Source organism: Labrus bergylta, chromosome 13 (genome assembly GCF_963930695.1).
Source record: "Labrus bergylta chromosome 13, fLabBer1.1, whole genome shotgun sequence".
NCBI lineage: Eukaryota > Metazoa > Chordata > Actinopteri > Labriformes > Labridae > Labrus > Labrus bergylta.
The window spans coordinates 28,506,687-28,522,171 of record NC_089207.1 but is presented as its reverse complement, the minus strand read 5'-3'; the positions used below and the strand labels follow the sequence as shown (position 1 = coordinate 28,522,171).

Genomic DNA, 15,485 nt, shown 5'->3' with positions numbered 1-15,485 from the left:
TGCATTGGCTCAGAATGAGGATGAACCGATAAGGCATTTAAAATGTAACGTGGTCAACAGACAATTAACCTTCGAACTAAATTATTCTTCTAATCAGATTAGCCTATTTTTTGAGTCCCTCTAGCATCAGACACACCAATCATCTACCAACCTGGCATCTTATATTTGGGAATCTGCTGATTTATTTTAATTACCCTACATGATAGTTTAACCTGTATTTTTGGACTTTAAATTACAGGACACAAAAAACGGATCAGGCATAATTGGACTCTAGGACAGACGAAAATAAATAAAACAATATAGAGGATTTTCATTTGTGTCAGTAATTATGGAAGTTGGCTCAGAACAATTTACGTGTTCCGTCTTTGTTGAACATAGACTGTGGCTGATATAAGAAACTGTTATATAGACTACAGTCTATGGTTGTGAGTTAGGAGCATATAGACTGTAAATATTGGTTAGGAGCTTTAAAGAGCACTTGAACGCAGCATTTAACGTATTTCCCAGCAAGCCTAGCGGTATACGACCGGTTACATACGCTCCATTGACTGAGACTGTACAGTTATTAATTTACATACCGTAGTAGTTAGGAGATAACAACATGAAGTCAGCCTTTTTCTTCTTGTTCCTAAAAGTATTCGAGGGGACAGAAAGGCAGTTCAAAACAACTTAGACATTTTTGATACCTTTAAATAAAGGATCATCTTTATTGATCCCTCATTGGGGGAAATTTACAACAATAATGATATTGATAAAATTAGTAAGAGGAAAAAGTATGTGCTATTAAAATTACAAGCTATACCGACCTATTCGACACCATAATTGGAGGTTAAAGATATATTTTTAAAACGCTTGTCTCATCAGCTTGTAGTGGGATATAGGCTACATGTGTTAATTTGTAAAAGTACGCATTGACAATTAGGCTACACAAGTTCATTCAGGTGAGTTTAAATTATAAGAATATCATTAATCAAACCAGAGAACAATAGAATAAAACTTGCACGGTTTACTTCTATGTACTCTCCATTGCAAACCTAGCAGATAAAACTTGAGAAAATAGCTTATAGTTTCAGATGAATCTCTCGCATTATCATTTAAAATATTTTTTTTAAAATGCACGTATTGAGTGTCAGACGTCCTCATGTGTGAGTGAAGTTTTACAACCTGAGAGTAACTTGAAACGATGTGACTATGTGTTCCTGTCTATCTCTTCTGTACTCAGTCACATGACCAGTGTGACTTCTGTTTCCATATGGCATATTGCAGTGCCCTTTAAGTAATGCTTTAACACAAAGGTAAAGCACATAAACTACAAAATACAACTTCAGAATACTTGTTCACCTTGGTTACATATGAAAAATGACAGACACAGTGAAAATGCTGAAGAGAGAAACTTTATTTTAGAAAACAGTTCATTTGTACCAAGGATTACTACACTGCAGTAAACGTCAATGTCCAGATGTTTGAGGATTTATCTCCCAAATGTTAAAGTATTAACTCCCAAAACAAAGTTCTGTAATGCACTGACTGCCAGCACTTAGAGTCTAAGTGTATCACAGAACTTTATTTGGAAAGCCATAGTGCCACCTCATAGGTTTGTCCTTGTGCAGGACCTTATCCTCCTCATGACTGGGTGCTCCTTTAACCTGCATCAAAAGTAGGATAAACATGGTGTACACTTTGATTATCTCTCTTTGTACTGTATTGACTTAAACACAAAACATACAACATAAAAAGAGAAAACAGCTGTTGCACTTTTTTTTTAATATATAGAAAAAGTAAGCTAAGTTGAGAATGCTCTGAGGATTGGGCCTACTGAAAGGCTGCTATGTGGTGGCGGGTCCTCCAGAAAGAAGAGATATCACAGGTAAAGCAGGCCAAATGGAGTCTTTGTACATTTTGTCAGCCTGAATATCATTTGGGCATATGCAACGGTTAATTCCTGTCATATTTTCTACCAAAAAATGATCCTGAATGTATTTACTTACCCCTTAAGCTTGACCATCTGTTAGTTACAAATTTATTAACCAGTCTCCAGATCAGCTGACATCTTTGAAATGTCCAGTTGTGGTGATATCTTTCACTACAGTTGGATTACTTCACTCCTGTGCCCATGTGTCATTGATTCTACCTGTTGAGCTTTTACAACTTTGTGAACTGAACAGAATAAACGCTGTTCACAGCACAAGACAGAAAGATATAGCCTAATAGAAATGAGAAAAGTGCAGAAGGCTAGAGGAGTGTTAAGTTCTGTCAGTTTGAAGCTACTTGTGACACTTGCCACTTCAACAGCAAACAAGAGATAACAACTTTAAAAGTGCAAAATAACATCATAAAATACATGTTTTCATGGATCTTGCTGTTGGAAATGATTACCACGAGAAGTCTTGTTTAAAAGCACATTAGTTCTGCGAGCCATACAGTACCTGATGTAGGTAGACGCAAAGAAACCAGCTGCAATCCAACACGAGGGGGCAAGTAGCCTGGATCACAAAATGCAAAAGCAGAAAGCGACGTGAGGACATTGCAGGCCATAACTGGATTCACACTGCAAACGCCGGTTTTCACTGTGATCGGTGTCCGTCTGCGGACTTGCAGCGCTCCGGTCTTAAGGTGTCTGTCGCCGCTTTTACCTTTTCTTCCCCCAGTCCTGTGTGCACTTCACTATATGCAGCTGGAAGAATGTCGACGTGGAGCTGCCAAACGTGAACGCGTGCTCATGAGCGCGCATGAGAGGGGGGAAAAGAGGCTTTTTAGTGTAATTTCACGCAGTAGCACAGTGAGCTGCACTTTAGTGTGAGCTTCTTCACAGATAGGTGTCAGAGCCAGGACCCAGTCCCTCTTATTACCTTGACATATTTCGAAGACCCTTAATTACATCTCAATCCCACTTCTAACTTACGTTGAGGTGTCAGAATGAGTCAAAATTAATTAACTGTGTGGATTTTATAAGCCCTAACCACATCTTTGGACTGGATCAGAACGAAATATAATTATTAAATATATTTAAATCATTAAGTAGGCCACTCATTATAGAAAGACTTTATCATAGGCTGTACTTATCATTAGTGATTCTGATGTGTGCATGTTAAAATTAGTTAACATTTAAAACCTATATTTATTTGTTAAGCTATAAGAGATGCTAGAAGAATTCAGACAAAAACTTTGGAAAATCTTTTTAACAATGCAAAATCTAGCAATCGTTTAAAACCTTACTTTGTGTTGAAATGTTTGTCAGAATCTGAAATCATGCAATGTGCACCAGAATGATCGAATTGAAAGTTATTCAGGAAACATATTTTTGTTTTGTTATCAATTATATATTCACTGTTTATTTACAAAGTTGTGCTATTTTTACTTCTGGGTATTACAACATATAACAATGCAATAGGTCTCTTTATTGTAAACGTATAACTTTACTTCAATAAACACTATTGGTTTGTTGTATTCATACCTCACAGCCCTATACATGTGGCATGTGTTTTTCCTTAAAACAATCACACATGTGTCCTGGAGGCTGAGGATATGTTGGTACAAACATTTGATGTAATGCTATCTTTGCTAAGGCTTCACAGGGCTGTTCTCTATTCAATATTACAATCATATTTACTGATATTGGCAACACAAGCCCATATGACTAAACATGCAACAAAGACAGTGATGAAATTACATTTACACAACTATGTACCTCATGCTGTTGTGGAGTCCATTAGGCTACTTCATCTTTACCTTTCCATCGTGAACGCTGTGCTTACCACATTAATGAAACAGCTTGAGCTGTATTTGCTGATTAAAACTTTAGAGCTAAAACACATGATCATAATGATCATACATTGAACAAAAAAACATTCAGAAGCAGTTAAAGTGAGCTCCACATCAACAAACTAAAATGACTTGTCCATGCATGAGCATAATCCCAAAATAAATTAATACACAGTAACAGAGACTTAGAACAACAATGAATAGCCTGCTCTTTATTTTGTACAATATTTTGTGAATATTTATGTCCCTTTGTTAAAGTTACATTTGAAATGCAGGACTCTAAGATATTAGTAGCCATACTTTTCTTTAATAGACAGCTTCATGTTTTTCCCGCCACTGAGCAAAGCACAAAGTTTGTTGATCTCAGAGACATTCAGTAGATGTCTTGAGTTTTTATAAGGGGACATTAGGGCCCCCGGGCCTCCAGCTCCACATCGGGCTTCATAACCAGCAGGGGGCGCTGTGCACCAATCAAAACTCTTCTGGTGACGTGGGTGACGTAGTTAGAAAAGAAACGGTAAAGTTACACAAAAGATTATAATAACACATGAGATCGCGTATTTGGAGATATATTTGGGGGGAAATGCTCATAAGAGCTCTGCCGTTATCCTCGGGATGTTTTTTCTAAATTTTTATTTAGTCCACGTTTATTTTTTTAGATCACGTGTGCCGCCATCTTTTGGATTATGATGACCTTCAAGCGTTCATCAAAGGCTCAATATACCCTCAAACGCTATGATTTTCTTTTTTCTTTTATTCCAGGGTGTTTGATCTAGATAAAGTGTTAATGTTCAGCCAGCCCAGTGGTCCCCTCACGCATGCGCACACAGCCCCTCCACGTCTCATAGGCCGCTGTGAGGGGGACGATCCCGGCGCTGCAACACGGTAGGCAGGGCCAGCATTTCCGTAATGATCATCATATGTCAAGGAAGCAATGTTTTCCTCAGTTCAGCTGCTGTGACGGACCTTATCGGCTCCGGACGGACCGCTCGCCATTTTAATCTGTCATTTGAGGAATTACACGTTTATATATCCATCATACGGCGTTTCTATACGGTGACACAGATCTCCACGATGATGGACATGGAGGTGATGCATTCCAGTCAACAGGTAAATACGAGTTATTTCTTCCAAGTGACCACAAACTGGCTAACATTTGATTTGAACTTCCTTTATAGTTGAGACAGAAACGTACTGTAACTTTTTAGTGTTTAGTATAGCAGATTAAATTGTCAATATAAAGTGTCAGTTATAGCCTATGTTATGTCATAGTTAAGAGGTTATAATGAAGGAAAAACAGTTTCAGTTTTAGCGTGAAAGTACAAAACACAGGAGAGCTTCTCTCTCTGAATATTGAGTCTGCTTTCTAAACCGCTTTCAGTTCTGCAAGTCATTCACGTGTGACGTTTTTCCTCGACAGGAAACAAAATCAACTTTTATTGGTATTAAAATTTATTTTCATTGTGACTCTGTAAAAATTACAAGTTTTCTAACACTGTCTGGTTTGGTAAACAAAAAAAAGGAAGCTTCTGGAGCCTTTATTCCGGTAACTGTTTTCCTCACCCCGCCCCCTTTGCTTTTCCTCAGAGCATGTGATACCATATCTGATGTAGACAAGCTTGTAACCATAAAAAAAACTCAATTTTTAAAGACAATGCTGTTTCTCCTGATGTGTAAATCTTAATGTGGACATGATATGTTCACACACAGCTTTAATATTGCTTGTGTTTCATGTTACAAGGCCTTACATCTTCAGTGTTATGGTAAACTTGCCATAAGTCAGGGTCAGTGGGAGTACACAGTTGACTGATGATTAGGGCCTATAAACAGGGCTGCTTTTGAGCATGTGCGGCTGTGTTTCATCATCCATGGTCAAGGGGGCATGTCCACTAAAGGAGGCTACAATAAACCACAGGAGTCAGCTGCCCTTTGAGGCCCTTGTGTTGAGCTGAAAGGAAGTAAATGAACAACTCAAACTTAAGGCTCACACTAGTATCACTCTTTTATCACGCAGTTTGGCAGCATTATGAACTTTTGGCTTTTCACTTAGCTTGTTGTGGGTGTTTTTAATATCACATGTAATCGAGTTCATGTGTCTATGCTGCATATTTAGTCTCTTATTTCATACTAAAGGCATGTTGTTTTACTTGTATATCCATGTAGCTTTTTGTGTGACGGAGAGATCTGGGAGATATTTGATGTGCTAGTTTCCTTGTTCTGGTGCCAGTACAGGTCAGGTGACAGACCATTGCGATAACCTGATCTCACACACCCACATTTACAGCACCTATTTGTCGCTAATACAGAACAATATCATTTAATAAGTTACTGTGGTTCTATTAAGTTATATAACTGCAATTTTTATCAGTGGGAGTGAACTGGCTGATTGAACTTTCCCTTCATAGGAAGACAGACCTTATTTAGACATGGGCATGTGTTTTTTAAGGGACTAGTATGACCTGTCTGATGGGCTTATAAGGTGTGACCAACTGGTAAGAGTGTGGGATTTATTTGTTTGGAAAAAATGTATGACCTCAAGAAGTGTGTGAAGTTGTCCCACTTGGATATTTTAGGACACTTCCTCGTTCCTACAGGAGCCATAATGCCTGCTTGTGTGCACTCATTTCAGTTATAGTAGGCGGCCTTGGTAATGTGTAATCCGTCAGTGGTCATGCCTCTGATGCAACACTGAGGCAAAGAGGGTTAGTGGGTTGCTCATTTTCTCTGCCATTGCTGGAGTCAGAAAAACTGTGTCAACAATGTCTTTAAATACATAAAGGTGTTGTTTACTGTCATTTCCACACATTTGGAAAGATTCTTACAAATCAGAGAAGAAGGCTCATTTTTTTTCTCTGAGTTTTACATCCTCATTTTTTCTTGTGTATTCTTCTGCTTTGTTCTTTATTTCCCTTCAGCTTACTTTCTGCTTCCTCCTGGCTGTGTCTGCTCAGGCCATATGACCGATTTTCAAGCATTAGAAAGCCTAGACCATAAGTCATGTTTGTACCCAAATCTGAGGAACAAACAAGTCACATGGTCAGACATGTTCCTGTGAGCCAGTGTCTTTGGTTGATGTAACTTCCCCGGGCCTTGTGAAACGGTTTCCTTCTGTAAATAAGTTTCTGGTGAAAGAGCCAAGGAAGAGAGCAGTTTATCTTCAGACATTTTTGTTTATAAGAGCAAATAACATTCAGCTTGCGAGAGGAAATCAACAGGAAAGTCCATTAAAATACCATCGTACTTGTTAGTACTCTGCGCCTGCTGTATTGTTGGCAACACTCAGCTTTAATGTGCAAATAGTTATCTTACACTTATCTGTGCAGGGTTGTGATATAATATCTTGAAGCTGGTTATTATTAGTTGCAGTGATTTGCTTGAAGACAACGAACAGAAAGACATCATGGAAACAAGGCCTGTTATTCCCCTTAGACATATCTGCTGTTTTACTTTACTTTACTTTTATTTGATTATATTGTTCAACCCTTTATGTGATATGTTATATCACTAATAAATATGATCTTTTCTTTAAGCCTTGTAATAACACCTGTTATTAAACCATCTCTAAACATACCTGTAACTTTCTGTTATAAAATTAGGTAGGTGGGTAGGGTTTACAAAAACAGTTCACCTATATAAAAATATATTTGTGGTTATATGAAGACAAATATGTTTGTGAAAAGTGGCCAGAGCAATTACTGTTCAGTGAATGAATAATAATAATAATAATAAATAAATAAATAGACAGTTGTGCTGACTGAAAAAATATATACAGTTATTATTGTGCAGTGACTGATTAGGTAAACAATATATATGTTGGAATTTAAGTTGACTTCATTGTGAGAACTAAGCCATCACATGGGGTTCCTTATACAAAAACTTATCTTAGAGTGCAGACCTATTTGTGAGTTCTGATGTAAAACAAACTGAGATCTGTTGAGTAATTGTATGGGTGATGAAAGCTTCCTGTGGAAAGGGTATCAACTGATGATACGTGTCTGTTACTGGAGCGTGGTGGCAGCCGGGGAAAGAGAGAAGTACATGTATTATTCACGTGGCTTCTCCCTCTTGACATTGGTGCCAGTGTTGTCAGAGAGTGAACAGATACAGAGGGACAGCAGGGTGTGGCGGGTGCAGCAGCCACGCTTCACAGCAGGCGACGCTCTTCCTTTGCTTTTTATTAGCGCTCACTCTCTCTCGCTACATGGACGAGTATGTACACACTCCCCTAACCTGATGTGCTGTTGTCTTTTCAGGACATGAACCTGATTGACATCCTGTGGAAGCAGGATATTGATCTGGGTGCCAGGCGCGAGGTGTTCGACTACAATCACCGTCAGAAGGAACATGAGCTGCAGCGGCAGCGCGAGCTGGAGGAAGAGAAGAGGCAGGATCTGCTGCGGGAGCAGGAGAAGGCGCTGCTGGCACAGCTACAGCTCGACGAGGAGACGGGGGAGTACATACCATGCCCGCCGACCAGCGCCCCGCTGCAGACGGCCGTCACGCCTCTCGAGGTTACACAGGTAAACGCACCTGGCCGTCATTACTCATGTCAGAGGAGGACCACTCCCATCTCATTTTGATAGGCTGCGGCCGTGTCGTAGCTAGGTAACCACCTCCTTGTGTAATTACAGACACACAGGTGGGTCTGTAGTTTTGCATTGGTGCTTTGAATGTGCTTCTCAGAGGGCTGAGTGTTATAAATATGAAATACTTAAAAGATGCTATGCTAAAAAAGATGCTAGCTGGTGGCTCTAATAGAAATCTTTGAATCTGTTCTGGCAGAATGTCAGCTTCACAGAGGGGAACGGTGAGACCATGTCTTTTGCTGAGTGCTTGCAGCTGCTGGCAGAGACGTTTCCTGTAGAGGAAGCTGAGGTAAGAACATTAAATCATTACAACACGTGACAACACAGCTCGCCATTTAACGCAACTTTTAGCTGTACTGAAAAAGGCCATATTCTCGTCTTAACCTCGCAGAACTCCTCAGTTTGCTTGGACACACCTGCTGTTTCAGCACCCATGATGCCCCCGGAGCAGCCAGCCGCGACGCCGGCCGCCCTTTCCCCACCGTCACCACCACACCAACAGAGGATGGTCCCGGATCTGGAGCAGGCCTGGATGGAGCTTTTGTCCCTCCCTGAGCTGCAGGTATAATACATGGATTGTAATGCCTCAGTGGCACAGTGGTCTGCGCTGGTATTTGTTGGAACAAATACCCAAAGAATGCATCAACGTCAGGAGCCCTGCATTAGAAGACAAACACCTTTTTGTTTGATTTATGAGAACGGGGTCTCCTACATGCAAGGCCGGTTTACCGGTCTCATTCCTCCAAGATTAGGTTTCATTGATGAGACTTTTTCAGTCAGGGAGCTTGTTATTCAAGATGTGATGCCGTTTTTTTTTTTATGAATAGTAGTCTCCAGCTTAATCCGAGAGATTAAGAAGAAACCTTGTTTAGCGAGGGAGTGGCTATCGTAAATCCTTTGCTTATGGCAGCAATATCAGCATATGTACTCAGTGTTTTTTGTTTTTTTTCCTTATCAGTTTTGTGTCAAGGCAGCTCGTATTTGCATTCTTTGATGGGTGTAGTAGAGTTGCATTTGGTGCCTTAAACTTTCACTCTGTATTAGGGGCGACTGGACTACAATCCTAACCGAACAGGTTACCATTCAGCAGCGCTGCATAACTTCAAACAAGTTAACATCGTAGAGGACTGGGATAGTGTGGAACTGTGTTCTTGTAAGAGGCAAAGTGATGATTACGTTTACAGCATTAGCAAGCTAAGAGTTTGGCATTTATGACTTTTGAGCTTTTTCAACAATTGGAAATCTATTTTTTTAAAGAAACAGGAGGCTTCTTTGTGCGCATATTTAACACTTTTTAAAAAAATCTGTGAATACATTTGAGGTGGAACAACTTTGGTAGCCAAATGCCATAGGTATTGCTTACTAAAAATATTTGCAAATGTAAAGCATGCATCTCTTTCAGGTATGGAATAGTGCAAGGAAGACTTATTTCAATCTATTTGCACCAGATTTCAATATTCAGGTTCTGTAATCAGGATAAAGAGCCTTTTATCATTTGTTACCATCAAAGTTTGCCACAGATCAGGCTTTAGATGCAGCTGTAGGTTTAATTGTATCTCAATCACTTATCCATAAAGAGTATAACTTTTTTGTTTTAATCTCTTCTTAGACTTCTGATACATCAAAGCAAAGCTGTGTATTCAATGTTATCTAATGTTTTTTTTTCTTTTTCTTCTAGCAATGCCTGAGCATGCAAATGGAGGATACACTGGAGACCACGACTTATCCTCTTCCAAACAGCTCGGACATCCAGAATCCAAACTACACTTTTTACCCCATGGCTGACCTCACAGAGGGGGAAACAAACAATGTCAACGTTTGTCCGGCAGAGTTTATGAATACTCTTAATGGCTCTGTTACCAGTGTGGCTCCAGCAGACACCATCTCCCAGATGAAAGCAGCAGAGGATCCAGTGTTAAATACTAACTTCAGTGCAGAACATTTCTGTGACATTTTTTACCCCAATGCTATTGTGGAAGAGAGCAGTGGGCAGCATGGCCTTGAAGGAAATGAAATGAAAACCATCTCTGATACCCAAAACAAGCCTTCTTTCACTCCACTGGACCTTTACAGCCTCTCGCCTGGTGATGCATTTGAAAAAGGCAAACCAAATGTGATGGCAGAATTGCCGGACTCAGATTCAGGAATCTCTTCAAACACAAGTCCGAATTCGAGTTCCCCCGGGAAGTCTGTGTATGGAGATGGCTCCTTTATTTACAGTGATTCAGACATGGAGGAGATGGACCAGAACCCTGGCAGTGCAGAATCTGATTACTCAGAGATGTTCTCCATTAATTTCCAACCTGATGATCTTCTGCCTGCATTTTCTGTTTATTCTATAACAGGGCAGTCTGATCAGCTGGAAAAGAAACCCAAACACCTTAAGACCGACCCAGCAGAGGAGAGCGGTCACAACAATGCTCCCTTCACCAAAGACAAGCTGAAGAAACGCTCTGATGTGCGTCTCTCCAGAGACGAGCAGAGGGCTAAGGCCCTCAAAATCCCCTTCACTGTATCGATGATTATCAACCTGCCCGTTGACGATTTCAACGAGCTGATGTCAAAGCACCAGCTGAACGAGGCTCAGCTGGCCCTGGTCCGAGACATACGGCGCCGCGGCAAGAACAAAGTGGCTGCCCAGAACTGCCGCAAACGCAAGATGGAGAGCATAGTGGGTCTGGAGAGCGACCTGGACTCACTGAAGGAAGAGAAGGAGCGTCTGCTGGACGAGAAGAGCCAGAACGCTGCAGACCTGAAGGAAATGAAGCAGCAACTCAACAGCTTGTACCTGGAGGTCTTCAGCCAGCTGAGAGACGAGAAGGGACATTCATACTCGCCGTCTGAATACTCCCTCCAGCAGTCCACCAACGGCAGCATCTTCCTGGTTCCTCGTGTGAAAAAGACTTTTATAAAGAGTGAAGACAAACACTCATCTCCTTAATAGTATGGTACTGCATTATTCTAGTAATACTATGCAATAACTTTGTAGACGCTCAGCTTTGAAGCATTACTTGCTTAGCAGAACTATTGTATAGTTTTTGCGCACTTCTCTTGAATGTAATATTTTTGATATTTTACTTTTGTACTCTGATATCGTCAAAGATTCTTTAACAAATATCGTTTGTAAATATAAACATCACTTGCTATTGAGATTGATAAAACTGTTACTGTGTGTAAATATATATATATATATAAATTGTATATATCATATTTCTGTATTCTGATCGTTTCAATCATTACTTGTATTTTTTAACTGTCCCTGTATGATTTGCTGCCCAAGTTCTCTTTTTTTTTTTTAAATCTCGACTTCACTGCTTTTAAATAAAATATTCATAGTATAGACACACGGCCTCCTGTTTACTGGGAACAGAACATAACCGAACAGGTTACCATTCAGCAGTGCTGCATAACTTCAAACAAGTTAACATCGTAGAGGACTGGGATAGTGTGGAACTGTGTTCTTGTAAGATGCAAAGTGATGATTATGTTAACAAGCTAAGAGTTTGGCATTTATGACTTCTGAGTTTTTTCAACAAATGGAAATCTAGAGGAGGAAACAGGAGGCTTCTTTGTGCGCATAGTTAACACTTTTAAAAACATTTTTTTTTTTTTATCTGTGAATACATTTGAGGTGGAACAACTTTGGTAGCCAAATGCCATAGGTATTGCTAACTAAAAACATTTGCAAAGATAAAGCATGCATCTTTGTCAGGTATGGAATAGTACAAGGAAGACTTATTTCAGTCTATTTGCACCAGATTTTAATATTCAGGTTCTGTAATCAGGATAATGAGCCTTTTAGAAGTGTGCTATATGGTTATCATTTGTCACCAAAGGTTGCCACAGATCAGGCTTTAGATGCAACTGTAGGTTTAAATGTATCTCAATCACTCATCCATAAAGATTATCTTTTTTTTTTTAAATCTGTGAATACATTAGAGGTGGAACAACTTTGGTAGCCAAATGCCATAGGTAACTAAAAGAATTTGGAAAGATAAAACATGCATCTTTTTCAGGTACGGAATAGTACAAGGCAGACTTATTTCAATGTATTTAGTCTATAGACACACTGCCTCCAGTTTTCTGGGAACAGAACATTGTGTGGTGTATTATGGTCTGCAGCAGATTGATGCCAGATGGATGTATAGTCCGAGGAGCGGTTACGTAACTTACCACATGCTCAAGTCAGTTCTTGACGTGAGAGCTCTACCGACAGGCTTAGAAAGCAGCAAATGAAAGGAATACTGTACCCAAACAAGAGTGTTATTGGCTTAAACCATTTTATAATCTGCTTGCCTTTTATTGGACCACGCTTGTTTGTATTGTAACCTAAATCTTTTAATGCTGTAAACCTCCCATCGCAAAAAAAAAAAGAAACCCCACCCACTGTGTTCATTATGTTACACAAAGAACACAATTGTGGAGTATGCTCAGTATAAACCATGCATGTCGACTCCACAATGATCCACCCGGCAAGCACATACAAAAGGTAAGGCCCTACGCACTTTCACACACAAACACCACCTTTGATCACCAAGCCCTGTTTCTACTCTCATGACAGACTTGTTGTGAGAAACCTGTCTCACAACAAGCTCTGTTTAAAAAAAAAGGATGTCTCTCAAGAGCTTTTCAGAAATAGACCACTGAAGTCATGGAAAATATTTTTATTGAAGAGCACAAGTCACACTTTACATTTACACGTTAATGTACCTCCAAACATATTTCAGTAATACTGCAGTGCTTTCACCAAGCACTTTTTTTTTCTCTTAGTGCTGCCGTTGGTCAGTCTACATTCCTGTGAAGAAACACTATCCTGTAACTGATTCAGGGAAGAATAACAGTAGGCCTCGCTCCTTTGACTCATTACACTTAGTGAAGCTGTGTCATTAAAATTCATTTTTTAAACTTACCAGGTTTAGTCGGTTATCACACGTTCACAAGAACAGTATTTAGAAGTTCCCTAAATGAGGAACAGTGATCTCGTTTTGTTTAGACTCAGCTTTTGGGTTTCCTGTGAAAAACAATCCATGCGTACAATCCCTTGAAGGCATTGCAAGCCAAATATAGTGCTGGTACTTGTAAATACTGTATGACACACTGCCTATGCTGCGGGTCAGTTAGTCTCAACTTGTGACCTCTCTTTATTACAGTACACACATATTCCATATGTCCATTTGGCTGACTGTCATATGGAATGATTTAAAAATATTTTTAATTTGGGGTGGTGGTGATGATGAGTCCTTATAATAAATGCAGGGTATAAGCCTATTACAGTTTATCAAAAGTGAAGATTACAGGTTCTTTCAATAAATTACACAATATATTGCATGAACTTACGATGCCCACGATTTCCAGTCATAATCAAATTATTTAAATGAATTCTGTAGTGTAATTAAGTTGCTTATTAATAAGGACTGGTAGGGATGTCTTACAATAATCAAATTAAATACATTTTGGGCCTACTTTGGTTAAGCGATTAGCTTAGCATAAGCATATGTCACTTAGTGGCAGTTGTAGATGAAGCCGTCCTGCTGTAAAATGTACTTTCATGATGCCTTCAATGTTGCTTCTTTTTTGACAGTTTTAGAGGTTTACACTCATAACTATGTCTCCATGTAGCTGTCATAATAAGAGTTGGATATCATCATAGTGGTCTGCATTATATCTAAAATATTCTAAATTATTACTCACTTGTCAAAACGAAGGCGAAATATACACACCTTCAAAATACAGTTCAGAACAACATCCTCAGTTTGACCTCAGTGATCAACATGTCAGTGAATTTAAACACATTGTTTGGATTCCTTGCCTTTATAATACTTAGTAAGAGAGGTAATAAAACATATCACATTTCTTTTACCTCAACACATACCAAACAACTCAGGTGGTCTCAAGAGGTTCTGGTCAAAGGGGAGTAATACTTGACGTCATCCTGCTGGATTTACCTTCAAAACAACCCCTCCATCTTTTGTCATCGTGATGTGTACTTTTAGATTTACAATAAGAGCAGCCTTGTATAATATTTTGAAAAAAGTCTTACCCATCCAGAACCCTCCATGTTATCAGGTCTTTACAGATTTTCAGCAAGAAGAGAATTCCTCTTTCCACATCTGCAAATCAAGCAAAGTGGTTACTCTTACCTGCTCCATCTTCTTAAGTCAGCTTTTTGTGAAATACTCACTCCCTTTCCTCGTTAATGTCTGAAATCTAGCATCTGCGGGTAAAACTGCAGTATCTCTGACTCAACAGGATTTCCCATTGTGTCCAGGAACTAGTCTTTCTTCGCTAGCACCAGCTGCTGGAGGGTTTAGCTAGCCTTGAACATGAGAGATAGATGCTCACTATCAGGACCGACACTGCAAGCTTCCTTCCATGGCCGGTTGTGCTCGATGCTGCCTTCTCCCTTCTCTCTCAAAATGCTGACTGGTCCACTGTGCTGGGGCTGAAGACGTCCTGTCTGACAGTCATCTGCAATCCTCCACACTAGTGTTGCTGAGGGCCCAACTGCAGGAGGTTGTGGCTGAAATAATCCTAATGGCTCAACACTGGCATATGTGGTGTATGGGCCCCTGCCTTAGGACTACATCAAACTCCCTTGTACAAGTAGAAACATATTTACACTATTTTCACCCACAGAAGTCTTATTTAATACTTCAAAATGAGTTAAAAAGGTCTTGACAGGGTGATTTGCTCCACTTCACAGTCACACTGAGCAGGCAACAAATACATAAATAACTCATTTGATCTCTTTCTGAACCAATGATGCACTGAACTTCATGTCACTTTACTACACAATTTTATTCGGTCTTTTTCTACCACTCAAAATATTCGGAACAGAATCTAGGATTCGGTTTTTCTGGGAACAAGAAAAGTGAGGGGATTCCCTTATCTCTAATCCGGGCTGCTTGTAGCTGTTCACACTGGTACTATGAAGGATTTACATACTGTGCTTCACATACAAAATCATAGTACACTTCACACTTGTAAATTGAGCAATCATAATAAAGGTCAGAAAGAAAATATTGTGTAATTCTAGCTCATCCGATGTCCTGATATTACTTTATGACACAACCAGGTTAAAAGACAAAATATTAGTTGACCAGAAGAAAACTAACCCATATAAAAAAAGAAAAACAA

General features: G+C 39.6%; 2 protein-coding genes across 3 annotated transcripts in view; one reads left to right on the top strand and one right to left on the bottom strand.

Annotated features, from left to right (window-relative positions):
- Positions 1 to 4,676: 4,676 nt before the first annotated feature.
- On the top strand, positions 4,677 to 11,692 carry nfe2l2a (nfe2 like bZIP transcription factor 2a). The gene is made up of 5 exons (XM_020634492.3): positions 4,677 to 4,872; positions 8,016 to 8,282; positions 8,545 to 8,637; positions 8,740 to 8,910; positions 10,027 to 11,692. Exons 1-5 carry the CDS (start codon positions 4,837 to 4,839, stop codon positions 11,287 to 11,289), a joined length of 1,830 nt encoding a protein of 609 aa, XP_020490148.2. The 5' UTR covers positions 4,677 to 4,836; the 3' UTR covers positions 11,290 to 11,692.
- A 1,305-nt stretch (positions 11,693 to 12,997) lies between these two features.
- The window catches only part of hnrnpa3 (heterogeneous nuclear ribonucleoprotein A3), a 7,699-nt gene continuing 5,211 nt past the window's right edge, over positions 12,998 to 15,485 (bottom strand). The window contains exon 11 of one of the 2 annotated variants that reach the window (XM_020634457.3): positions 12,998 to 14,458. The gene's annotated coding sequence lies outside the window, so the exon portion shown is untranslated. Of the gene's footprint in view, positions 14,459 to 15,127 lie in introns of those variants that run through there. The other variant, XM_020634456.3, reaches the window with a different exon arrangement.